Source organism: Lygodium microphyllum, chromosome 28 (assembly GCF_053477565.2).
Source record: "Lygodium microphyllum isolate KBCC chromosome 28, Lygodium_microphyllum_v1.1.10, whole genome shotgun sequence".
Classification (NCBI taxonomy): Eukaryota; Viridiplantae; Streptophyta; class Polypodiopsida; order Schizaeales; family Lygodiaceae; genus Lygodium; species Lygodium microphyllum.
In genome coordinates, this window is record NC_141162.1 from 120,743,570 (window position 1) to 120,771,300 (window position 27,731).

The 27,731-nt window shown below is 44.8% G+C and overlaps 1 protein-coding gene across 2 annotated transcripts in view; it reads left to right on the plus strand.

Moving 5' to 3' along the window:
- The first annotated feature begins 128 nt into the window (after positions 1–128).
- Positions 129–27,731, plus strand: part of LOC148011926 (thiamine pyrophosphokinase 1-like) — a 106,052-nt gene continuing 78,449 nt past the window's right edge. Inside the window, exons 1-3 of one of the 2 annotated variants that reach the window (XM_087670947.1) lie at positions 129–204; positions 1,183–1,472; positions 1,575–1,671. In XM_087670947.1, coding sequence (XP_087527073.1) covers positions 1,322–1,472; positions 1,575–1,671 — 248 coding nt within the window. In that variant the 5' untranslated portion in view covers positions 129–204; positions 1,183–1,321. The remainder of the gene's footprint in view (positions 205–1,182; positions 1,473–1,574; positions 1,672–27,731) is intronic. The other variant, XM_087670948.1, reaches the window with a different exon arrangement.

Sequence of the window (27,731 nt, forward strand, 5' to 3'; positions counted from 1 at the left end):
GAGGAATATAGAGCCTTTATGCAAATGCATTATTGTCAAAGGAATATAGAGCCTTTATGCAAATGCATTATTGCCAAAGGAATATAGAGCCTTATCTTAACAATTTCTACAGGCGGATTTAGCATTACATACCACGAATGGCCTACAACGCACAAGAATTTGGTGGGATTTGAAGAAGGGGGGCGCAAGACATTGGCAGTAAAGGTAAGGATTTGCACTATTGGCAGTAAAGTTAAGAATTTTCACTATTAAAAAAAACATAAATCTTGGGGTGTAGGTGCTTCACAATGTTGCATATCTTGAGGCATATCTGCTGCACAGTGTTGCATATCTTGAGGCATAGTTGCTTCACAATGGTGCATTTCCCCACAAAGCTTAATTAGTAATGAGGGGACAATAAAGTGACATTGAAGGGTACATTCTTTGAAGGTTTTAGGAAAATAAAAATGTAAAAAACAATGAATTGTTTGACCCACATGGATCTACACTCAGGCTGGTTACACACCAAGTGATGGACGGCCAACCCCCACTCAAAAGTGTGGGCATGCACTTTTTGAAACTGGGCGCGAACATGGGCGTCATACCTTTACACACCCAATGGACACAGCTTGTAAAAAAATAAAAAGTAACAAACTTATAAATTTTTTGATTGGTTGCAAATGCAAAAAGTGCAGCCTTGTTCGCCACTTTACAAAGTGGGCAGGGGAGACTTCCCCATCCAAAAGTGGGTGGGGAGTTCACCTGTTTAGCAGGTAAACAACAGGTCATGTCCTCTCCGGTATGTAAATGTTTGCGGATGCCCAACCCTTAAATAAGTGTTTTGATTGGTTAAAGCTTACAAAGTGAGCGTGCGACAATGTCTAAGCATGTGTCATAGCTTCACGTCGCTTTTAAAAATATGCCACCATGTGGAGAGTTTACTATTTGTTGTGCGCAAAGAGTGCTGTTTACTTTATTTTCACAGAGTTGCTTCCCTGTGCGCTTAATGATGCCATCGGTTGTCAGCGGCGGGCGGGCACCACCACATAGGCTTGGGAACCTTGTGGTTGCTTGGTTGGGGGATCCCCAAGGCATCATAGATTAAAAGATTAGGGGCATGTTGCCATATGGTATATTGGGTAAATTGTTATGTAGCGTTACTATTATTAAATAAATACTTTTGTGTACCCTGGGGCCTGTCAGGAGATCCAGTGAGATGCTTCGTTGAAAATCTGCGCGCGCAAAAGCTGTGCGGCGCGACAAGGCAACCAAGAATGCAAAGAAGGAGAGGGAAATCTCCTTACCGTACGATAATTTCTTGCTAGCCATTACCTCGCCGAGGATGGCTCCATGCATGCACCATGACTCCGAGTTCCTTCGATTCGATACGATGCATCATGGAGGAGGAGAAGCAGTCAGTCTTGAAGAGGATTACGCCCTTGTGCTACTGAATTATCGCATGCCATTGCTGACGCTCTTCTTGTGGAAGAAAGGTACCTTGGTTGAAGATCATAATATTCCGCCATTGCAGAACTGCCAGAGATTGTTTATCAGTGGTGGCATCCATAATTCTCATGCTGCGATTCTATGTGCAGCATGCTTTCGTATATGTGCAGACGGGGGAGCAAACCGGCTCTACGACTCTCTTCCGACACTCTTTCCCCATGAAGATCCTTGTATAGTTCGGGAACGGTGAGTTTACATCTGTTACAAATTCACGTAGTACTACTGTCATCGCAAGGGAAGTGGTGTCTCAGCTTAACAGAGAGTTGGTTAGCTTTGAAGATTTTCTAGTAGACTTAAATCTAGAAGGATTTTAGCTTGAATATGCAGCTCACATGTGGTTACCTATTTGCTAATGATCCAGTTTTCGTGCATAAAATTAGCAGTTCGTTTCCACTTTGGTGTTCAGTGCCCATTGCTGAGGGGTCTCATTAAACTTGGGTTTAGCCAGATGCTTTATTTATGCCTTCAAGGCTTGTTTAGTGGCCTATTGCCACCGCGTTCTCCTGCATAAAGATCACTTCCTACTTTTTTAGAGCTGGGCCACGTGCAAGTCCACGAACTTGTGCATGTTACTCCATCGACCACTGCTAGGCTGGACACATGCAGGTGAAGAACACATATGGCTGAGGGGAGAAAATATTTTCAAAGAGAATATCTTTGATGAGGAAGAGAGACCGTGATGCCAAAGAGAGATTACCTATTGCAGCTCACCATGTAAGCACTACTAGTCATTGTCGACTTATTACCCCCTCTGTGGACTGGTGACAAACACCAAGAAGCATGGAGTTGAAGTCTATGTAGTCGGCCACATGTTGCATATGTGAACTCTAGTGAGAAAGTATTTTGCACTTGCTCATGGCTGGGGTCTTATAATCCTCATGTCCTTTCTGAATCGATATGATATTGTTGGTGGTCTAGTTGAATGGCTTGCATAGGCTTTGCCAAACATTTGCAGCAGCAGGAGTGGCAGTATGTCCTTCTTTTGGAGAGAAATGCTCAGCAACTAATCCATCATGAGCTTGAGCCCTGCCATTGCGTTGCTGGTTGTGTGAGAGTGCGCAGTGGAAGAACACGAATACGAGAGAAGGTAAGAGAGAGACCGATGTAAACGTAGAAGAGAGAAGGAAAGAACTGCACTGACCTGAACAGAATGCTGAATTCAAAGCGGACTGATCAGTCCCTGCGGTCTGCACCCTGTGTGAAGCGTCAGTGAGGGCATCGGATCAGGCTGATGACAAGGAATGCACTGGATGATGGAGAGTGTCCACTGGATGACGGAGAGTGTGCTGGACCTGCAAAGGCTGAAAGAGATAATAACAAGCCGAGTGTGGGGTACTGCCTATTAGGTGTTGCAAAACTCTCTGATCAGCATTTAATGCTGGTCGGCTGGGCAGCAACAGTCTGACCAGCATTAAACTGCACAAACAGTCTGGAGCAGCTGCATTTAATGCAGCATTTGACACTGGCTGGCTGGGCAGCAACTGTCCAACCGGCATTTAATGCTGGTCAGCTGCACAAACAGTGTGGGGTGGCTGCGTCACCCACAAAGCCAAATTGCAGCCTCAGATAGTGGGAACACAGGTGGAGGTAGTGTAAAAATTGAAATGTAGGGGTGCCACCTCTGTCAAAACACATAAAATGATAGACATACAAAATTTTAGAGCTCCTAATGTTCTTGTCTGGCTCAAATTGATGGCTGAGGCTCATAGGAAGGAGATGATTGTGCATGGCCCAAATGTTCGCTGACACCCCCTTTAGATGTTAGATGTGGCTGAAGGCAAAAGAAGATGGAATGGATCAGGGGATAGCAAAATTGCTAGAGTCTGTTGATGTAGTCCATCAATGAAGAAAGCTCTAAAGGATCTCCTCGTGACCTTGGGAAGCCCCCTCTGAAACACTTGGGAATCCATATTGGCATCATTGATGTTGTTTCCCTCTAAAAGAGATGGGGGGTACAAGGGAACCACCGGAGGAAATGGTGGGGGACAAGATAGAACCTATGGGATAGATGGTGCGAAATGGGAATGGTGCGGCTATCGAAATTTGCCTCGAAGGGCCCTTTAAAATGGAAGGGGAATGGAGCATGTGTAGCCCCCTCTCTTGCCAATCTCTCCGCAAGAATGGCTCTTGTAGAAGAATCCTCAACAAAATTGGCTAGTTTGGTGTAAGACATCTTGGGTATGGAGTTTAGTAAGGCCATAGATTGAGGAGACGGAAGCCCAAGTTTGGAACATGTAGGACTTTCGTAATAGTGCTCGATGGATGGTTTGGGAATGAAGGCAACGTGCCAACGCCACAAATAGGCACCAAAGAAATGTCACCTACAATGACTGTACCTCTGATGAACGGAGATCTTGGAGTCAATCTCGAGGAGTCATATGACTCAAACTTCAAAGCACTGCTGTTGACAAGCCAATGCCTCTTTGAAGATAAGACAACTGAAGAAGCCGGCTCCTCCATCTCATGGATGTAAGGGAAACCAGACCCATAAGTAACAGTAGGGGTAGAGATAGAGGTAAGCTCTGATGATGTAGCTCCATCCTTCACTTGCGGACGAAGATGAGGGTATTTCTTCCAACTCTTCTCCTTTGGATGTGAGCTCTTCCCATAGTGTGGACTCTTGGGATATTCTTTTCGCTTCCCCTCTGAATTTGTATCAGAGTTTGATAAGTAATAGTAGGGGCAGAGATCGAGGTAAGCTCTAATGATGTAGCTCCATCCTTCACTTGCGGACGAAGATGAAGGTATTTCTTCCAACACTTCTCCTTTGGATGTGAGCTCTTCCCATATTGTGGACTCTTGGGATATTCTTTTCGCTTCCCCTTTGAATTTGTATTAGAGTTTGAAGATGACTTTGAGTGCTTTGCTTAACTTGCTTCTCCTTCTTGTTATTGGCCTTCTTGTCCATCTTGTTTTGCCCTCCTGAACCTACAGTAAAAGCTTTTGTGGATAAGGATCTATTGGTTCCAGTCTCCTTGAGTCGTACATTTTGTTCCAAAACAAGTGGGGCATGCTCCTCCTAAAGAATAGTCTCTTGACTAGTATAGAAGGCATCATACTTTGGAGATGGGAGGTGAGTAATAAGAATCATTGCCATATCTTCAGATGATATTGTGTTGCTGAGGAATGCAAGCTCATTGTGTAACTCCTCCATCTTGTTAATGTGATCCCTCATGGTAGGAGACTTAGCACTTGATAACATTTGGAGCTTCTTTTGTGTGGTGATTTAGTAGCCAGAGGCCTTGATTTGATAAAGAGAAAACTTTGTCTAAACCTATGTTGTGGTTTGGATTTTGCGAACATGAACAAGAACTGTATCTTGGATGCTCATGAAGAGAAAAGATCGGCTTGAGAGTTGAGCCAATCCCAAAGAGCCGCCTAGTTAATAGTGGAATTAGTATGGTGATCCTCCACTCGATGGGGTATCAAGGTAGTAAGAAAAGCCCATAGATCAAAGGTATCCAATATGCACTCCACTCCGCAAGACCAAAGGGAGTAGTTGGTGCCGTGCAAGTGATTCTTCTCAAGTAGTGTAGGAAGAATAGACATTGAGTAGAAACAAGGTGAGGAGGTGAATGAGGCCATTCCAATCTTCAGGACTTGTTAGAGTGCCGATCTTTGTTGGATTTGATCTTGGGTCTTCTTCATGTCAATCCTCATCATCTTCACAATTGTAATGTTCGGTGTGATGATGGGACAGAATGTCTGTCTTTTGAGTGGTGATCTTCTTCATCATTAGTCCAAATAAATCGTTGATTCAATTATCCTTCAAAGTTTCTACAAAACACACAAACAAACTGCTTCGTTTTGATGCTGGAGCCTGGGCTGCTTGAATGGAGGAGAGATCGGTGCCATTGCTGCAACATAGGGTGCAAAGGCTCCACACATGTCAAAGACGGCCCGAACAATGCAAAAAACCTATGATCTTTGTGACAAATCTGCACTAAACAGCAAGTAGAGTGTGGTCTCCTCTTTGTAGAACCTTTGGATCCTCTCTTTTAGTGATGATACCATGTGAGTGCGTGATGGAAGGACATGAACATGGGGAGAGAAGTAAAGAGAGAGATTGATATAAACGCATAAGAGAGAAGGAATGAATTGCACTGATCTGGATAGAATGCTTAACTCAAAGCAGACAGACGAGTTCCTGCATGCAACCCGAAGCTTCAGTGAGGGCACTGCATCAGGCTGCTTATGGACAATGCACTGGATGACGGAGAGTGTCCACTAGATGTTAGAGAGTGTGCTGGACGAGCAAAGGCTGAAAGAGATAATAACTTCCCAAGTATGGGGCAGCCTTAAATAGGCAGCCCGACCAAAACTGGCTGATCAGCATTAGATATTGGTTGCAAAACTGTCTGCCCAGCATTAAATGCTAGTTGGCTGCACAAACAGCTTAGTGTGGCTGCATTAACCTACAAAGCCAGATTGCAGCCTTACATAGTGTGAATGTAGATGGAGGCATCACTAAAACTAAAATGCAAGATGCCACCTCGGTTAAAATACATAAAATGATAGACAGACAAAATGTCAAGACTCCTAATGTGCTTCTTTGACTCAAACTTGAGTCTCACTAGTAGGAGATGACCGTGTTGTTGAGCTAAATATGCATTACATTCTAGTTAGCTTTTAATTATAGCCCCGAAACTCAGTTATTACCAACAATTCCTAGAGAGTGTATGTTTCCCATAAGCCAAACCCTAATTTGGGACGATCCACTTGAAACACCCCCCATAGGGTCCAACTTGCACATGAGATACGATACAAGCCATATCCACAAATACAAGGGATTGGATGTCAGACTCATCTCCCAGCTATAGAGCCAAACGGGTTCACCTTTGAGGCTTGGAGCTAGGAGCACTCTAGTTCACGACCATGTTCCAAGAAGTGGCGTCCCATACCACTAGCCAACACCATCCCAGTGTATGGACATGTTGGCCAACAGTCCAAGAGTCCAACAGTGGTGATCACACAATGGATGTGCACAATAGGTCCTTGAGTTCTATTTATAGGACTCGGCTGCCCTAACCGTGAAGTGCCCTTAGTGCATTCGCACTGAGTCACTTCATGACCATTGTGATCATTGCTACTAGTACCCATCCAGATGTCCAAGGATATAACACCACTCATCTATAAACGGACAGGTTTCCCACCGCTCAATGCTAATCCTGTTTTTGTAGATTGTTGGCACTTGTTATCTATTGTCCACATCCCTTTTCAGCAGATATCTCAATTTGAGTTGCTGTCCATCATCTAGGCGCCTGCTTTCATCCCTCTTTTAACATCCGGTGATTAGCCTACAGCCATTAGGGCCTTGTGTTTGCAGTTGGCAGCAGATTCCAGCCGGTTTCCACCATCAGCCAGCCATCCCCTATAGTTTGCGAGCCTTTGACAGCTTGCATTTGCTGCAGCCAGGCCTTTTTAGCCAGCGTTCAGAGTCTACCAGCTGACGTCAGCTTGCTTGGAGCACATCTACAGCCCGTGTTTTCTGTTTGCAGCAGCTGCGTGCATCATTCTAATAGTCTTCAGCCAGGTGCCCACTCTTTTGAGCTGCTCCAGTCATGTTCGGCATGATCCTGACTCTCTAGATTTGTGTTTTCTACTTCCACACACACTCAGGGGCTGTTTGCTGTGTTTTAGGATCCATGTAGAGTACAACACACTCTCCTACTCATCTCCTTTACTGCCTTCCTTCAACAAAGACATGAGAGTTCGAGGTTCAGTATTCACCTTGCATAGTGTGTTTGTTGCATTGAGCATTGTATTTATTGAGTCATTATTCTTTGTTCATCTTCTATGTTCATTGTCTGTGAGTTACCCAAACCCTAATGAGTTCTTTATTAGCTTGTGCCTTATCGTACGATTGTGTTTGCTTGTTGTGTCAGAGTATTTCTTTATGTGATACCAGAGCTAGATATTCTCTAACATTTTGCATGGAAGTAGCAACATAAGAAGCAGAAACAAAAGTCAAAGCTTGTGTAATTGTCACTGGAGTGGAAGGAGAAGAAGTGTATGAAGGTTTGTACTGTGTGTTTGTTTCTCCAAAAGGAACGTTTGTTCCTCCATATGGAGGTTTTATCCTTCTTGCAAAAACATTATACTTGTACATTGAATTTAAGGGTAAATAATCAATGTTACCTTCTTTTAGTTGTTGTTGGGCTTGATGCATGAGGATCAAGTTTTATATGGCTTGTGAAATCTCATAAGGTCTATAAGGATCATAGTAGTAAAATGTTTCTCCTTCTTCATCAAAATTTTGTAGAGTAATTTGAGAGACTTACTGTTGCTTAGTTCTCAACAAAGGTGGTTTTCGAGACAGATGTGGTGAGCATGACTTTGAGGCTATCTTCCTTTCAAAATTCTTGGTCACAGATGTTGAGCTTTCAGATCAAGGCCTAGGATTCTTTAGAGATACCTAGCTTTGATACCATGTTAATAAATACTTGAGCACCAAAGACAAACACAAAGTGATAATGGAATAACATAGAGGTGAAGAGTAACTCATAAACAATGAACTTTGAAGAATGAAGAATGAATAATACAACAAGGGGCCGGCTTTGCCTCCCCGGTAATCCATCTGTTAGCCAAAATTAGGTTTGTCTGTTGCGTGCCTCGTTTATGTGGTTCGAATTTGTCATTGCATGGCGATTGTTTGTTTTGTAAGTGTGGCTACAGTCACCATACAAAGGGTTACCATCTATTTGACCCGAACTCATGAGAGGTGATGGTGAGTCGTGATGTAATTTTCTACGAGGTCTTTTCGTTTGCTATAGGTTGCTTGTCATTTGGTGGTATTTGGTGTCAATTGTTGACCTAGGTCATTCATTTGGCCATAAGTGTCAGTTGGGACACTAGAGATGTGGCGTTTAATGGTACCTAATGCTGATCTAATGGTCAAAGATGGCACAGAGAGACTCGGGACTAGAAGATGCCTAGCCAATTTAATTATTGGTCAGCCAAATTATTTTTTTGGACATCGAAATAATTATTAGATTAGTTTTCAGTAATGAAAGGTTGAAAATTAATATTTAATGATAGATAATGTTGGAAAAACCATTTGGAAAGGTTGCCACTTGGCAAACTTGTCCATACGGGCTGGTAAAAGGTTAAAGAAGAGAAAAAACGAGATGATTCTTGCTGTAGCAAAGGTAGGAGAGCTGTGAGCAGCCATGGCCACCTATTTTTAGCCATTGCAGCCAGTCACAAGTGAGTTTTGAGGAGGCGATTGCAGATTCGGACCCTCCATAGCTGGGCGATTGCATCCAGGTACAAGATGACAGCTGATTTGGATGTCTCAGCCTGTAGGTAGCAACAGCATATAATGTTGTTGTGGCAGGGCAACAACTGCATTTGACTGATTTTCAGTCATTCTTCGCGACAAAACTTTGAATTCTCTCTCTCTATAGCTTTCTCTCTCATCTCCTAGCCATTTCATAGCCTTGCTCTGAAGATCTCAGCATTTGGATCCTTGGAGGTTGAGAAATTGCAAATTTCTCTGCTGTGAACCCTAATTTACAGCAAAAATTAGGGTTTAACAGCAGCCTTGGGAAGCGTGCCAAAAATTGAAAGCTCCAAAACTTGGATTTTTCAGGGCTGAAAGTGAAAGCCATTGAAATTGGGGCATTTCCATCGTCTATAAAGTGGATGAAAGCCAATTAAGTACCCAAATCAAGGGGCAAAACAGATTGAAGACTTGCTGGTCACTTTGGACAGCAAGGGGAGTTTGGATTGCCAAGGGGATCAGGAGAATCCCATTGTAAATCAACTTCTTCTTCAATACAGCTAAAGAAATACCGAAAGGGTCTTCAATTTTGGGGCCAATTGGGTGTGCATTGGCCAAGATCAATAGGTAAATTTGTATTTTCAGATTTGCATTTATTGTTTGCTGCTGTAATTAAGTTGTAATCAGGGATTTACCACCCATCCACGGAAGGAAGGCTTGGTTTCATGGTTCCATTGCTGGGATATCAGCAAATCCTTTGAATTGGTGGGCCCGTGGCACTTGATTGCAACTTGGGACTATTGCATTATTGCTGAAATTGTTCTCAGTAGTGAATTACAGCCAAGAGCTCTTTCTCCTAGACCTGCAAATTCCTCTCTGCACCATGGAGAACACGACTCTCATAAGCAACCACATGGCCATCTTGCATTAAAACAGCCCCAATGCTGTTTCCACATGTATCACACTGCACAACAAATGACTTCCTCTAAGATCGGGCAATATAAGCACAGGATCCGAAGTTATCTTTTCTTTTAATGTATCAAATGCTGAAATTTCCATAGCTGTCCATCTGGATGGCACATTTTTCTTCTGCAATGCATGCAATGGAGAAGCAAATTCAGCAAAGTTCCTTACATAGTTCCTATAGTACGAACATAGACCCATAAAGCTACGGATCTTATGAACATTTCGAAGATGTGGACATGAGCAAATTGCCTCAACTTTAGCAAGATCCATACGAATGTCATCAGCCGATACAATGTGGCCCAAAAAGTGAATTTCATGCAAAAAGAATTCACGTTTCTTGTCATTAATCAACAACTGATGCCTACGCATCTCATTGAATACTATGGCCAAATGCTTGCGATGCTCGGCCTCATTCTTCGAAAAAACAATCATGTCATCAAAGAAAGTGCCCACAAATTCCCTATGTTGCAGAAATATGGGATCCATCATTCTGTTCAACGTGGCAGGAGCATTCATAAGTCCAAATGGCATGACAAGAAACTCATACAAACCAAAAGATGTTTAGAAGGCTGTCTTGGATAAATCCTCAGGCCTAATCTGATTCTGATGGTAACCACTTTTCAAATCTATACGGCTAAAAATGGCTGCCCCTTGTAATCTATCCAAAATATCATCGATCCTAGGGATTGGAAATCTATTCTTTATCGTGATTTTGTTCAAAGCACAATAGTCAATGCACATACGCCATGACCCATCCTTCTTCTGCACTAGAAGCATTGGAGTGCAAAATAGAGATGAATTGGACTGAATCAGCCCTTTCTCTAACAGCTCATTTACTTGGCTCATAATCTCCTCTTGTTGGGCTGCACTAACCTTGTAAGGTGGCTTATTAGGTGGGCAAACATACTGTTCAGCTATAGTATTCTACTAGAAGGAAGAAGTCTGAAGGTGCCTCCACTTGGGATCACGCCTTCTGCACCAAGCGACACATAGAATCCACACAAAGAGTTGTGTCAAATTCAAGAAGACTTTTGCCACATGTGCCACATGGAAAATTCGGGCTACCAATGCCTTGCTCTTTTCAAGGGGAGGTGTGTTCCCAAGCAAAACACACCTCTTGCACAAAGGAATACGTGTTTCCTTATTCATCAAAACTGGAGTGATAGATATAGCCAAAGTGGGCCTCTCTTCACAAGGCATCATTGCCTGGACCCTTGCCTTCTAGGCTTTACATTCGAGATCCACTACTTCTAGAGCTGTCCATTACTGAGGAGCAGATATGCTAGCTCCCTCACAAGCATCAGGTAATACTCTGGATCTCTACTCTGCTAAACCTGATTGAGCCCGAACTAAAGTTGGCTCTAACTAGAAAGCATCAAGGTAAAAGCTACAACAACTGAGGATGGTCTGCCAAGTCATCCTCCTCCATCCATTTGGCATCCATTGGTGAATAATTTTGAAACTTCACCAAGTACCTTTTGGAACCCTTACTCCTGATCTTTCTCTCTTTGTGTGCCAAAATCTGCTTTGGTACTAGTATTTCATCGAGCTCTTTAACCTCCAGCTGAATTTCAGCAGATGCATCCTCTGGCACATCTCCATGAAAAGGTCTAGGCAAGCTCACATGAAAGGCATTGTGTATTCGCCAGTGTGGAGGCAATTTCAGCCTATAGCATGCATCACCGATCCTCTCCAACACTTGAAATGGCCCATAGTATCTCATAGACAGCTTTGGATACAATTACTCTTGCCCTTCATCTTTTTCAGCCATGCCTTTTCAAATCGCAGCAATATATAATTTCCCTCTGCAAAGTGCAAAGCACGCCTATGACGATTAGCTGCTCTCTTTTGCTTATCCTATGATCTTTGAGGCACATACTTAACTTTCTGATAAGCTACATCCATGCTTTTCACATAGCGATCAGCCTCAAAGATCTTATCTTTTGTGTGCAAAGTAGGGGGTACTTTCTTACCACCCTCTACCACGCAGCAATGTGTCGGCTGTAGTAACAGTTTCTATAAGCTGAGACATGTTGGAAATAGTGGACTTGATGCAAAAATCCCGAATACCCTTTGGCAAACCACAAATATACTTCTCCACTTGATCATGAAGGGGTACTGTGCGATAACAAGTAATTGGCAACAATGCATCCCAAAACTTCTTATTATATTGATCCAAGTTCTTGCAGTCTTTGGAATTCAATTGATTCCAAGCTATCATATGAACCAATTTGAAGCAAACATTTGCTTGAACTGGATCCAAGTGGTAGGTGAATTCCCTTGAATAAGAAGTGTAGACCACCACTACAATGCATTTTCCTTCAAAAATGTGGCTGCCTTGCATAGCTTAGATGCCTCTGTGAAGTTGCCTCCAGAATAGGCTGCATCAAACTGCCGAATAAAAACAAGTACTTTCAGCCTATCTTGTGCACCACTGAAAGGCTCAAACTTCACGCTTTTGCCACCTTCATCATAGTTCTTCGGCGGACCTATGGGAGTCAAGTTATCATAACTGGGCTGCTGCAAAAAGGGTGCATTGGCTGTATTTGCGTAAAAACCAGCACTATTTGAAGCACCTACATGACCAGCACCAAATGCTTGTGCTTCAACAGTCCCTAGGGTGCCGATACATATCCATATGGCCCGCTTTGTGCCCCAGGCATCATGCCTATACTGCTATACATGGGATTAGGCATTCCACTTGCATTACCCGAATACATTGGGTGTTGTGAGCCATGCATTGGCTGTTGCATACCATAGGGATTTGTGCCATACATTCCTATATGCGGTGCCTGTCCAACCATAGCGTGAAAAATGATACCACCACCAAAGTATCCTTGCTGTCCCATGCTTGCATGTGCATAATCGCCTTGCTGCCCATATTCCCATGGATTGGCACTACCAAGTTGGCCATGCATTTGCACTTGTTGCCCCACGGATACCAACTGTTTGTGCTCATTAGGCATTTTGGGCTCTTCTAAAGAAGGCTTAGGCATTTCCTTTGGTTCTTGTGGCTGTCCCAAAGCTGTAGAAGGTGTCTTCTTCTCTTTGCCTTCGCTGTCCTTCTTTGGGGCATTCAAGAATCGAGTAAACTGGGGATCCTTTGCCAATTCAGCAAAAAGATTTGCTGCTGTACGCATTCGATCCTTGAAGCTATCATTAAATTCTTCAGCCCCTTGCTGGTCATCAACCTCATTATGCATTAAAGTGCCAACATTTGGGTCATTTCCCACATTTTCAGCATGCTGTCCATGCTGAGAACCATGCCCAACATTAGTCGTTGCATTTCCCCCTTCACCATGTGATTGACCAAGGAGTGATGCATCCTCTCCACTTGATCCAGTATCACCATGTGAAGGCATGATTGCTGTAATTTACTGTTGAGAACAATTTCAGCAATAATGCAATAGTCCCAAGTTGAAATCAAGTACCACATGCCCACCAATTCAAAGGATTTGATGGTATCCCGGCAATGGAACCATGAAGCCAAGCCTTCCTTCCATGGATGGGTGGTAAATCCGTGATTACAACTTAATTACAGCAGTAAACAATAAATGCAAATCTGAAAATACAAATTTACCTACTGATCTTGGACAATGCACACCTTATTGGCCCCAAAATTGGTGATCCCTTTAGTTTTATTGAAGAAGAAGTTGATTTACAATGGGATTCTCCCGATCTCCTTCACAATCCAAACTCCCCTTCCTGTCCAAAGTGACCAGCAAGTCTTCAATCTGTTTTGCCCCTTGATTCGGGCACTTAATTGGCCTTCACCCACTTCATAGACGATGGAAATGCCCCAATTTCAATGGTTGGCTAGTCCTCCACCCGAATTTAGCTGAAATTCACCTTCAGCCTTGAAAAATCCAAGTCTTGGAGCTTCCAATTTCTGGCATGCTTCCCTAGGCTTCTGCTAAATCCTAATTTCTGCTGTAAATTAGAGTTTACTGAAGAGAAATTTGCAATTTCTTAGCCTCCAAGGGTCCAAATGCTGAGATCTTTGGAGCAAGGCTGTGAAATGGCTGGGAGATGAGAGAGAAAGCTATAGAGAGAGAATTCAAAGTTTTGTTGCGAAGAATGACTGAAAATCAGTCAAACGCAGTTGCTGCCTTGCCACAACAGCATTAAATGCTGTCGTCTACACCCGAGATAAACAAATCAGTTGTCACCTTGTACCTGGATGCAATCGCCCAGCTGTGGAGGGTCCGAATTTGCAATTGCTGCCTCAAAACTCACTTGTGGCTGGTTGCAATGGTTGAAAAAAAGTTAGCCATGGTTGCTCACCGCTCTCCCACATTTGCTACAACAAGAATCCTCTCGTTTTTCCTCTTCTTCAGCCTTTTACTAGCTTGTATAGGCAAGTTTGCCAAGTGGTAGCCCTCCTAAATGGTTTGTCCAACATTATCCATAATTGAATATTAATTTTCAGCCTTTAATTACTAAAAAATAATCTAATAAAATTTTCAGTACCCACAAAAATAATCTGACTGGCCAATAATTTTTAGGTTGAAAGTAGTTGTTTTTTATCTAGCAGTTTTATGCAGCCTGTTTTGGAGGCAACTTTAGAGAGGCATCTAAGATACTTAAGGCAGCCACATTTTTGAAGGGAAATGCATTGTAGTGGTGGTCTACACTTTTTATTCAAGAAAAGTCCCCGACCACTTGGGTCCAGTTCAAGCAAATGTTTGCTTCAAATTGGTTGACAAGTACCTCAAGTACCTTTGAAGTAGACCTTATGATAGCTTGGAATTAGTTGAATTCCAAAGATTGCAAGAACTTGAATCAGTATAATAAGAAGTTTTGGGATGCATTGTTGCCAGTTACTTGTTATCGCACAGTACCCCTTCGTGAGCAGGTGGAGAAGTATATTTGTGGTTTGCCAAAGGGTATTCGGGATTTTTGCATTAAGTCCACTGTTTCCAACATGTCTCAGCTTATAGAAACTGCTACTACAGCTGACACATCGGTGCGTGATAGAGGGTGGTAAGAAAGTACCCCCTATTTTGCACACAAAAGATAAGATCTTTGAGGTTGATTGCTATGTGGAAAGAATGGATGCAGCTTATCAAAAGGTTAAGTGTGTGCTTCAAAGATCATGGGATAAGCAAAAGAGAGCAACTGATCGTCATAGGCGTGCTTTGCACTTTGCAGAGGGTGATTATGTATTGCTGTGATTTGAAAAGGTACGGCTGAAAAAGATGAAGGGCAAAGAGCGATTGTATCCAAAGCTGTCTAGGAGATACTATGGGCCATTTTAAGTGTTGGAGAGGATTAGTGATGCATGGTATAGGCTGAAATTGCCTCCACACTGGCAGATACACAATGCCTTTCATGTGAGCTTGCTTAGATCTTTTCATGGAGATGTGCCAGAGGATGTATCTATTGAAATTCAGTCGGAAGTTTCAGCCATAGATTTTGGCACACTAAGAGAGGAAGATCAGGGGTAAGGGTTCCAGAAGGTACTTGGTGAAGTTTTAGAATTATTCACCAATGGATGCCAAATGGATGGAGGAGGATGACTTGGCAGACCATCCTCAGTTGTTGCAGCTTTACCTTGATGCTTTCTAGTTAGAGTTGACTTTAGTTCGGGCTCAATCAGGTTCAACAGAGCAGAGGTCTAGAGTATTACATGATGCTTGTGAGGGAGCTAGCACCTCTGCTCCTCAATAATGGACAGCTCTAGAAGTAGTGGATCTTGAATGTATTCAGCATACATTTAGGATACTGTAGCTTAACAATATGTTTGCTAGGAGATCACTATTCAATGTACTAGTCACTATGTTTGGTATGGAGATCTGTATGGTTTTCACTGCAGCTCTGAAACTGTACATTTGCATCCGTTATGCTCGGCGTGTAATCAGTTATGCTTGGTATGACATTGGTTATGCTTGGTGTAGCATCAACTAATGATCATCGGGGGCTGATTATCGAATGTTGGTTTTCAATGTATGATCATTAATATTAAGTGGTATTCAGCCGGCTTTGTGGACAGCAACATGTCTTATGATGCCATTGATGTTTCAGCCATGGTTTATGCTTGGTTTTCGCTATACTATGATTTGGTTTTGCTAGATGAGTTGAGCTCATGAGAAATGGACATGTCACATGATAATTTAGCAATGTTTTTGAGATTCTTTGTGAGTCTTATGTTATGTTATGTTGGCTAGTAATTTTCAGCATATATTGGGCATATGGAATGGTTGAACAACAATGCGCAATGTTGTTTTGACTATGGTGCCCTATGGATATTTCAGTGTAGTACTTTGCTTTTGATGCATTTGGCAATGCAATTGAGGAGGATTGCAAGGATTTTGAGGGGAAGGACTGTCATGAGGACATGTATTTTTGAAACCTCACTTAATATGTGTATTAATTTTTAATCATATGATTAAGTAATTGTTGCACATGTGAGGTGTTATTGAGGTTAGAGTAAATTTACGAGCCTGGGACCCGAGACAATCACGGGATGTCAAAGGCAAAAGTTGCTATAAGTTTTGTTGCACAGGTACTTGGAGGAATCTGGTGTCAATTGTTGGTCTAGGTCATTCATTTGGCCATAAGTCTCAGTTGGTGATACTAGAGATATGGTGTTTATCTCTGACCTAACTTCCATCTAATGATTAAAGATGGCATAGAGAGTCTCGGGAGTGGAAGATGCCTAGCCAATTTAATTATTGGCCAGTCAAATTATTTTTATGGGCACCGAAATAATTATTAGATTAATTTTCAGTAATTAAAGATTGAAATCAATATTCAATGATGGATAATGTTGGAAAAACCATTTGGGAAGGTTGCCACTTGGCAAACTTGCCCATACAGGTTGGTAAAAGGATGAAGAAGAGGAAAAACGAGATGATTCTTGTTGCAGCAAATATGGGAGAGCTATAAGCAGGGCCAACCTATTTTCAGCCATTGTAGCCAGCCACGAGTGAGTTTTGAGGAGGCGATTGTAGATTCGGACTCTCCACAGTTGGGCGGTTGTATCCAAGTACAAGGTGACAGCTGATTTGTTTGTCTCGGCTGTAGGCGATAGCATTTAATGCTGTTGTGGCAGGGCAGCTGTCATGAGGACATGTATTTTTGAAACCTCACTTAACATGCTGATTAATTTCTAATCACATGATTAAGTAAATGATGCACATGTGAGGTGCAATTGGGATTAAAGTAAATTTACGAGCATGAGACTCGAAGAAATCACAGGGTGCCAAAGGCAAAAGTTGCTATAAGTTATGCCGCACAGGTACTTGATGGTATTTGGTGCCAGTTGTTGGCCTAGGTCATCCATTTGGCCATAAGTGTAAGTTGGTGACATTAGAGAAGTGACGTTTAATGGTACCTAATGCCAATCTGATGGTCAAAGATGACGCAGAGACACTCGGAAATGGAAGTTGCCTAGCCAATTTAATTATTGGCCAATCAGATTATTTTTCAGGGCACCAAAATAATTATTAGATTAATTTTCAGTATTTTAAGGCTGAAAATTAATATTTAATTATGAAAAATGTTGGAAAAACCATTTGGGATGGCTGCCACTTGTGAAAAATGCCCATATAAGACTAGAAAACGTCTTTAGAGGCTGGAGAGAGGCATTTCTATAAATTCAGGTTGCAAGAGAGAGGGAGGGGAGGTTGCTGGTCTGATTTTGCAGACATTGGAGGACCTTCTAAGGCTGCCAAGGGCAGGAGAAGACCGATCAATAGTAGGAGACAGCATCTATAGGTTGTTGAGGCAGGGCAGCAGCTGTAAATGATCGATTTCCTTCAGTTCTTTGCATCTACAAGTTGTTGTGGCAGGGCAGCAGTTGCATTTGACTAATTTTCAGTCATTCTTCGCAACAAAACTCTAAATTTTCTCTCTCTATAGCTTTCCCTCTCATCTCCCAGCCATTTCACAGCCTTGCTCTAAAGATCTCAGCATTTGGACCCTTGGAGGCTAAGAACTTTCAGATTTCTCTGATGTAAATCCTAATATGCAGCAGAAATTAGGGTTTAGCAGCAGCCTCGAGAATCATGTCAGAAATTGGAAGCTCCAAAACTTGGATTGAACATGGCTGAAGCTGTTTTTAGCCTATTCAAGTGGAGGGTGTTAGAGTGTAGCGGTGCGGAAGCGTAGGACTGAGAGAGAGAGAACGCAGAGAGAGAAGGGAGAGAAAGAGACAGTGTACACTGAAGATCTGCTGTATAAAGAATGCTGAATACAAAGATATACACGGGCGCAGTGTGCTGGACTGCGTGTCTCCACCTCGACGATGCGACCTGCTGTCCACCTCGAAGTCTGCTGCAGTCTGCACTGTCTGCTGTCTGAAATCTGTGAACAGAGACAGAGATCTGCACGGCACCGGTCTGTAATCTGCGACAGAGAATAGTGGCCAGACTGCTGAAAACGTCAGCAATAAATAGGCGAAAAATCACCTAGAACGGGGCTCAAAAAATGGGGCGCAGCCTGGAATAAAATGGCTGCAGGCAGTCGGACTGCCACGTGGCAGTCCGACTGCTGCAGGTCCGACTGCAGCAGTCCGACTGGACTGCACCTGCCTGGCTGTACCTGCCTGGCTGTGATCCTCTCTAACACCCCCTCTCAGAGCCTGGGCAGGGCAGAAGCCTGAGGGATCTGGAATGTTGCCGAAGTAGAGCCTGAGGAAGCGCCTTCGTAAACAAATCCGCAAGATTATCCTCCGTCTTGCAATACTCCACAGTGATGGTCTCATCCAGAAGCTTTTCTCGGATGAAATGGTACTGGATCTCAATGTGCTTCGTCCGGGCATGAAAAACAGGATTCCTCGCCAGGGCAATGCAACTCTCATTGTCACATCGCAACAATGTAGGACGAGTCTGGGAGCACCCAAGCTCCTCCAACAGTCTCCGAAGCCACACAACCTCGCATGTGGTGGAAGACGCGGCCCGATACTCTGCCTCAGTAGACGAAAGGGCTACCGTGGGCTGCTTCTTGCCACTCCATGAAATAACACCTACACCCAAAGTAAAACAGTAACCTGTTGTAGACCGCCTGTGGTCCACGTCACCGGCCCAATCCGAGTCGCTCCAACCTGCAAGTACAAGATCTGACCCATCTGTCCCTGCGGGGTAATGAATCCCCAAATCAGACGTCCCCCTCAGATACCGAAGTATCCTCTGAGTAGCCTGCCAATGCACCGTCTTAGGTTCACTCATGAACCCTGCCAAGAGCCCAACAGCAAAACATAGATCAACCCTGGTGTTGAGAAGCCAAATCAAAGACCCTATCAACTGTCGATAGCGGGAAACATCCGCCAAAGGAGAAGCTGAGTGGGAAGTGGCCTTCCAGTTCGGATCCATAGGAGTAGAGAGGGCCCGACAATCTTCCATCTCAAAAGTCACCAAGAGCTCCTGAACATATCTCTGTTGGGAGAGAAAGATCCCCCTCTGAGACTGATAAATCTCATGGCCTAAAAAGAAATGGAGTAGCCCCAAATCCGTCATCTCGAACGTCCGATGTAAAGCTGACTTTGTCTCCTGGACCTGCTGTGCATCATCACCTGTGACAATCAAATCATCAACATATAATACAAACAGCACACAACCTTCCCCGGAAGTGTGAACATACAGCTGCGGATCGGCCTTGGACCGCCGATATCCCAACTGAGATTGGAGGAACGAATCAATCTTCTCGTTCCAAGCTCGCGGGGCCTGCTTGAGACCATACAGGGCCTTCTTCAACCTGTAGACTTTCCCATCTGAAGAACCAAAGCCAGGAGGCTGCTCAACGTAGATCTCCTTCAAATCACCATTCAGGAAGGCCGACTTCACATCCAGCTGATAAACAGGCCATCTCCTATGGCCAGCCAAAGCAAGAACAGCTCTAATGGTTGCCATACGAGCTGTAGGGGCAAAGGTGTCATGACAGTCAATACCTGGGCGCTGGGCAAAACCCTTAGCAACAAGGCGAGCCTTGTGCTTATCCAAAGTACCATCACTGAGATATTTGGTCTTGAAGACCCACTTGACTCCAATCACCTTCTTCTTCGGGGGGCGTGGCACAAGTGACCAAGTGCCATTCCTCTCAATAGCCTCCAACTCAGCTTCCATAGCTTTCTTCCATGGGGCGGACTGTAAAGCCTCCTTCACGGAGGTGGGCTCTCGATCCTGCATAACTCGGGACATCAAACAATAATTGGAGCAAACAAGCTCCGAAGAATGCGCCTGGTGCCTCCGTGACCGCCGCGGACCATCCTGCGGTCCCCACTCCTCAGGAACCCCCTCGATCCCTGAATCACGGAGTGTGTCACGGGCCCAGCGAGGAGGAGGCCGAACCTCCCCTCGTCGTTCTCCATCAATAGAAGACTCTGGAATGTCCACCGGTGGTAACTCCTCAGAAGGATCCGGTGGAACAGTAGACTCTGTGTTAGAAACGGAATCATAATCAAACGGCATAGGCTCCAGTGGAACTGTAGAAGGAGCCAAACTCTCCCCTGGATCTCCAAGAACGGGATGCTCCTCACCCGTTGAAGAAGCCGGAACCTCCACAAACCGCACATCACGGCTAGTATATACATCCCGCTTGACGGGATCATACAGTCGGTAGCCTTGGGACTGGGAGCTGTAGCCAACAAATACCTGTTTTCGGGAAGCCGCTTCAAATTTGTCACGGTGAGCCTTGGGAATGTGAACATAGGCATCACACCCAAAGACCCGAAAGTAAGAAACATCTGGCTTCGACCCAAAATACGCCTCAAATGGAGTCATCCCTTCCACGGCCGAAGTAGGAGATCGGTTAAGGATGTGGACTGCAGTAGCCACAGCCTCGGCCCACAGAACCTGAGGGGTCTGTCGGTGCTCCATCATGGTGCGCGCCATCTCGATCACACTGCGGTTCTTCCGTTCGAGAATACCATTTTCTTGTGGAGTATTGGTATTGGCAAACTCCTGGTGAATTCCTCTATCTGCACAAAACCGAGCAAATTCATTAGACACAAATTCACCTCCCTTGTCGGATCGCAAGGTCTTCAACTTCCGGCCTGATCGGTTCTCCTCAAAGAGAAGCCAATCCTTGAAGTGCGAGAAAGCTTCTGACTTTAGTGCCAAAAAGTAGGCCCATGTCATCCTGCTATAGTCATCCACGATCAGCATGAAGTACGAGCTCCCACGCAGGGACTCATTCCTCATAGGGCCACATAGATCCGTAGATACTAACTCCATCGGTGAAGTAGACCGCCGCGAAGCGGTGTGGGGAATGGCATCTCTATGCTGCTTCCCCCGTATGCAGGAGACACATGGCTGCTGGCTCACCACTATATCCGGCAACCCTCGAACAAGCTGTCCGCGTGACGCCCTCCGAAGATAGTCATAGTTCAGGTGTCCAAACCTAGCATGCCATAATTCAGAATGTGACTGTGAGGTAAGAAGAAGAGTAGAGAGGGCAGTGGAAGACTTCAGTTTGTAAATGCCGTTCTCCTCATATCCAGATGATAGAACCTTCCTCGATTCACGATCAAGGACTCGCACTGTAGAACTGTCAAACTCCACCAGAAGACCAAGGGAGCAAATCTTATGGACTGAAAGGAGATGGTACCCCAATCCTGGTACATGCAAAACCTCTGAGGTATGGGTGTCACCTCGTCCATCCGGAATAAGCTGCATCTTACCCCGACCTGCAATAGAAACTGAAGAGCTGTCTCCAATGAGAACCTGCCCACGCGAAGGTCGCAGCTGGGCAACACCATCTGATGAAGGAGTCATGTGCCTTGAGGCACCACTATCAATAATCCACTCTCGAGATTGGGGAGCCGCCATCGCAGCATCAGAAGCATTCGGTGAAGCGTCCTCAATGACAACTAAGTGTAGAAATGCAGCTGATGAGGGTGCAGCCACCGCTCCAGAACCCTTGGTTTCCTTTTTCTTGGTGTCCTTCGAGTCTTTGTCAGGGCAGTCCTTCTTCCAATGGCCAGTCTTTCCACAAATATGGCATGTGGATTCTTTGTCCTTGTCCTTCTCCTTGTCCTTCTTGGACTTGTTATCCCCCTTCTTCTTCTTTTGGTCCTTCCCCTTCTTCTGAGAGGCTTGACCTGTCAACGCCTCCGTCTTGGAAGCATTCTGTCCCTTTAACTGTTCCTCTTGGTCCAAGACCATAGGAACCAACTCCTCCCACCGAAGAGTAGACTCTCGCCCCGAAGCAATAAGGGCAGAGTAAAATGTACCGAATCGTGGCGGCAACTGGGACAAGAGTGTGATCGCCATGTCTTCGGAGGAAATTGGCTTCCCCGCATTCTGAACCTGTATCTGTAGCTGCCTTAGCTTGTTAATGTGTTCCCTTAGCGAAGAAGACTTATTGACGGACAAGGTCCGCATCTGTACCTCCAAAGAAACCCTCTTCATCAGGGTCATCCGATTGTACATTTGATCAAGCTCCAGCCATATCTCACGAGCCACCGTCAAGTGCTCGATGTGAGCGATCACGGCTGTAGTGCATGATAGAAAGAGAAAGGATCGAATCCTGGCATTCAGTTTGTCCCAATGAGACTGGGCCCTGGCCAACTCCGCACGAGCATCGGAAGAGAGTTTGGACTCATCTCTTACCGAAGGCCGGTCAATATCTTCCTGTACCAACTCCGCCAAATCATAGGACTCCAGAATGGCCAACATCATAACGCGCCAAATGCGGTAGTTGTCGCCGTCGAGCTTCTGATCTGTAGGAAGAGCCGGTAGGACAGGCACCTTCCGGTCCATAATCGCCTGGAACTCCAAGTCCATCTCTGTAGACATCTTCACCTGCAATGCCTTCTCAAACGCAAAAGCAGCCCCCTCTGACTGAGTAAACTCAGCCTGCTAAGGCTCTTTAGCGTCCCGAAGCTCCTTCACCCGCCGGAGGCGATGAAAAAGCAAAACCTGCACTTTTAGGTTGAAAACTCAAACTTTCTCCGCGACAAACAGCAGTAAACAGCAGCAAATCCACCACCTGTACTCCTTTCCTGTACGCCCACACTCGTTTCAGCCTTGTTCCAAGGCGCAGCCCTCCTGTCTGCCCTTAAACGCAAAAAACGCAAATCTGTGTCGCGATGGAAACTCCTCTTCAGGTTGATTCTGCGCTCAGTCAGCCCTCAAACACTGCTCTGATACCATGTCAGAGTGCAGCGGTGCGGAAGCGTAGGACTGAGAGAGAGAGAACGCAGAGAGAGAAGGGAGAGAAAGAGACAGTGTACACTGAAGATCTGCTGTATAAAGAATGCTGAATACAAAGATATACACGGGCGCAGTGTGCTGGACTGCGTGTCTCCACCTCGACGATGCGACCTGCTGTCCACCTCGAAGTCTGCTGCAGTCTGCACTGTCTGCTGTCTGAAATCTGTGAACAGAGACAGAGATCTGCACGGCACCGGTCTGTAATCTGCGACAGAGAATAGTGGCCAGACTGCTGAAAACGTCAGCAATAAATAGGCGAAAAATCACCTAGAACGGGGCTCAAAAAATGGGGCGCAGCCTGGAATAAAATGGCTGCAGGCAGTCGGACTGCCACGTGGCAGTCCGACTGCCACGTGGCAGTCCGACTGCTGCAGGTCCGACTGCAGCAGTCCGACTGGACTGCACCTGCCTGGCTGTACCTGCCTGGCTGTGATCCTCTCTAACAGAGGGACCAGCAAATAATTGAATTTGGGGCATTTTCCATCTCCATCAAAGTGGATGAAGGCCAATTGATTGCCCCAATCAAGGGCAAGTCAGATTGAAGACTTGTTGGTCACTTTGGACAACAAGGGGAGTTTGGATTTCGAAGGGGATCGGGAGAATCCCATTGTAAATCAACTTTTTCTTCAATAAAGCTAAAGAAATACTGAAAGGGGCGCCAATTTTGGGGCCAATTGGGTGTGCATTGTCCAAGATCAGTGGGTAAAATTGTATTTTCAGATTTGCATTTGCAACTTGGGACTATTGTATTATTGCTGAAATTGTTCTCAGCAATGAATTACAGCAAGCATGTCTTCACGTGGTGATACGGGACACCATCAAATCCTTTGAATAGGTGGGCCCATGGTACTGATTGCAACTTGGGACTATTGCATTATTGCTGAAATTGTTCTCAGCAGTGAATTACAGCAAGCATGTCTTCACATGGTGATACGGGATCAAGTGGAGAGGATGCATTACTCCTTGGTCAATCACCTGATGAAGGGAGAAATGCAATGATTGATGTTGGGCATGGTTCTCAGCATGGACAGCATTCTGAAAATGTGGGAAATGACCCAAATGTTGGCACTTGAATGCATAAAGAGGCTGATGACCAGCAAGGGCCTGAAGAAATTGACGATAGCTTCAAGGATCGAATGCGTACAACAGCAAATCGTTTTACTGAATTGGCAAAGGATCCCTAGTTTACTCGATTCTTGAATGCCCCAAAGAAGGACAACAAAGACAAAGAGAAGAACACCTTCTACAACTTCGGGACAGCCACAAGAACCGAAGGAAATGCCTAAGCCTTCTTTACAAAATGCGTGATGAGCACAAACAGTTTGTATCTGTGGGGCAGCAAGTGCAAATGCATAGCCAACTTGGTAGTGCCAATCCATGGGAACATGGGCAGCAAGGCAATTATGCACATGCAAGCATGGGACAGCAAGGATACTTTGGTGGTGGTACCATTTTTCATGCTATGATTGGACAAGCATAGCATACGGGAATGTATGGCACAAATCCCTATGGTATGCAGCAGCCAATGCATGGCTTACAACACCCAATGTATTCGGGTAATGCAAGTGGAATGCCTAATCCCATGTATGGTAGCATAAGCATGATGCTTGGGGCACAAAGCGGGCCATGTGGATATGTATCGGCACCCTCAAGGACTGTTGGAGCACAAGGATTTGGTGTTGGTTTTTATGCAAATACAGCCAATGCACCCTTTTTGCAGCAGCCCATTTATGATAACTTGACTCCCATAGGTCCGCCAAAGGACTATGATGAAGGTTGCAAAAGTGTGAAGTTTGAGCCTTTCAGTGGTGCACAAGATAGGCTGAAAGCGCTTGTTTTTATTCAACAATTTGATGCAGCCTATTCTAGAGGCAACTTCACAAAGGTATCTAAGATACACAAGGCAGCCACATTTTTGAAGGGAAATGCATTGCAATGGTGGTCTACACTTCTTATTCAAGGGAAGTCACCTACCACTTGGGTCTAGTTCAAGTAAATGTATGCTTCAAATGGGTTGACAAGTACCTTTAAAGTAGACATTATGATAGTTTGGAATCAATTGAATTCCAAAGACTACAAGAACTTGGATCAGTGTAATAAGAAGTTTTGGAATTCATTGTTGCGAGTTACTTCTTATCGCACAGTATCCCTCCATGAGCAGGTGGAGAGGTATATTTGTGGTTTGCCAAGGGAATCAAGGATTTTTGCATTAAGTCCACTATTTCCAACATGTCTTAGCTTGTAGAAAATGCTACTACAGCCAACACATTGCTGCGTGGAAGGATGTAGGATTTCACGATGATGATGCCAAGTCACATGCCAAAGAGGCAAAGGCTGAGAAAAAGGGTAAATCTAAAAATAAAGCTGAAAATCGGGGCGTACCTGAAAAATAGGGTTGGAAAGAGAAACACATCGTAGAGAAAGAGTGGGAAAAGTGATGCACTGTCACGTCAACCTCAGTTATCGATTGTCAATATAGTTTATCACGCTGATTTGGATGCTATGAAAGAGCAATATGTTGCTGATGTTGGGTATTTCACTCACGCCTCACTTACGCCTACGCTCACATCGGAGTGTCGGTGATCAGTAGGACACTGGGGCACTTTTTACTCTCAGTAGGAGAGGTTTTTTCCCCCAAACTTATGGTATTATTTCGTATGTGCTTATGACACACACTTACGGGCACTTACTGTGCTCGAGTGTGAACACCCCCCTACAACCCTAAGGTTTAAGGGTTGTACCTTGTACTTTCAGTTTACACTCTTTCCGTCTATTGCATTGGGTGCCGTGCTTTACTCTCTACTGTCTACTGTTTTCTGTGCTGAGCTTCGATCCTGCCATCCTCTTTCACATTTGGTATCAGAGCAGCATTGGCTCTGTTCAGCCGAGGTTCTGTTTAGCTCAGCTCTCCTCATCCCGTGGGAGCTCCCCGCTCAGTCCAACTTTGCCCCGTCGGATTCGACACGACTGCAGCAGCTCGACCACCGCCATGTCCTGTAGCACTTTGTCTTGTACCCACCAGGCCCCGTGTGCTGCGCCACGCCAGTCTGTTGTACAGGCCAGACTGACACCCGCCAGGCTGTTGCGCCATCCGCTAGATAGCTCACGTTCCACACCTGCCTGCCTCGTCAGCTACTCCTCCAGCTCCTGCTGCCTGGACCTCAGGTGCTTGACGCTTCCTGTTCGCCCTTGTGCCGCCTGTCGTCAGAGTCAGCACTGCTCGTGAGCCAGCGTCTGCCTCAGTCGCCAGCTCTCTGCCTCTGCACCGCTGTACGTCTGTTGCATCTCCTCTGCGCCGCTTGTCAGCAGCTTTGTCAGCTGCGACGCCTCAAATGTCTGGTCCCTGCGCTGCCATGCCAGCTCGCCTGCGATGTCAGCCACATTGATCACTCCCACACCCTCCTGTCGTCAGCGACAATTCGTTGTTTCAAAGGTAAAATTTTAAAATTTTTTACATTTTTTCTACCAGAATTAATTTCTGGAAGAGGGGGTTCCCACGGCACAAGCACAGAATTTAGGATATGTGTCAAGGACACGATTGATGCAAATTTCTGGGCACATTCATAAAATTTTTTGGGGCTTTTATGTTTTCTGGGAACATTGGCATACACATTGCAGTTATAGTCACTGGCAGACTGTTTTGACAAACCCGAGGCAAGGAAATTTTGGGGATTTTGTTGGTACAGTGTTGCTGAACACTGATTGCACGTTGGAGTGCGTGCATAACAGGCAGTTTTGACAGAGTGTACCTCTGTACACTGATTGCAAAAAGTTATTTCCTGCAATTTCTGAAAATTTTCAGATTTCCAGTGAAGTTCTGCTTCGACATTGGTTTTTTGCATTTTTTGGTAATTGAAAAATCATGGCAAATTAGGGAGGAGATGTTTTCACCTATGTATCCAAGGATGACAAATTGGATGGAAATAATTATTCACTTTGGTCCTTCATGATGAAGAATGTACTTGTGGCCAAAAATCTTTGGGATTATGTCAGTGGAGAAGAAGCTCGACCTGGAATTGTGGCTCCAGCTACTCCTCCTCCAGGAGGACGTGCATCACGGGCACCTCAACCTGCTCCACTTCAGCCACTTTCCCAAAGAACAATAGCTCAAAAAGCATGGGATACACAGGATGCATCGCTGATTGCATTGGTAGTTCAGCGGTCAATCTTTCCCCATATTCGTTCAGCAGCTTCTTCACGAGAAGCTTGGCTAACTTTGGAGAAGATGTTTGCAGGCAAGGATGAGACTCGTATCTCTTTCTTAAAGAAAGAGCTAGAGACATTGAAAATGGATGAAGGTGATTCCATTCAAGATCACTTGAACAAAATTCAGGACTTGCGAGAGCAATATGAATGTTGATGAGTACTATTCGGATGCATAGATGATATCCAACTCATTACCTCCTTCGTACTTGGCTTTTCATACGGCCTTAAACCTCACCATGAGGATTACCGTGCAGCCAATCACTTTTCTTCAGTTAGTCAATTTGCTTCTAGAGGAGGAGCAAGCACGGAGGAATAGTGGTATGGATGCTATAGCCTCTGAGCAGGCTTTTATGGCTAGACAAAAGGGCAAAGGCAGCCAAGTGAAGAATGCTCCGCAGAGTTCTGGGACTTCTGGCACATCACAGGCAAACAAAAAACAAGGGGGCACGCAAGCCAAAAAGGGCAAATGCCATTATTGCAAGAAGCCAGGCCACTACATCACCGAGTGCAGAAAGTGCATTGCCAAAGAGAAGAAAAAGGAGTCAGGAATGTGTGTTTCTGATGCTCCTTCCACTGCTACTGAGTCCGCGTCCTTTGTTGCAGACAGGGACTATTGTTTTTACACATGCAGTTATGACACCTCTTGGGCAGATTGAGCATTCAGCTCTATTGAGGATGCAGGCACTTGGTTTTTTGAC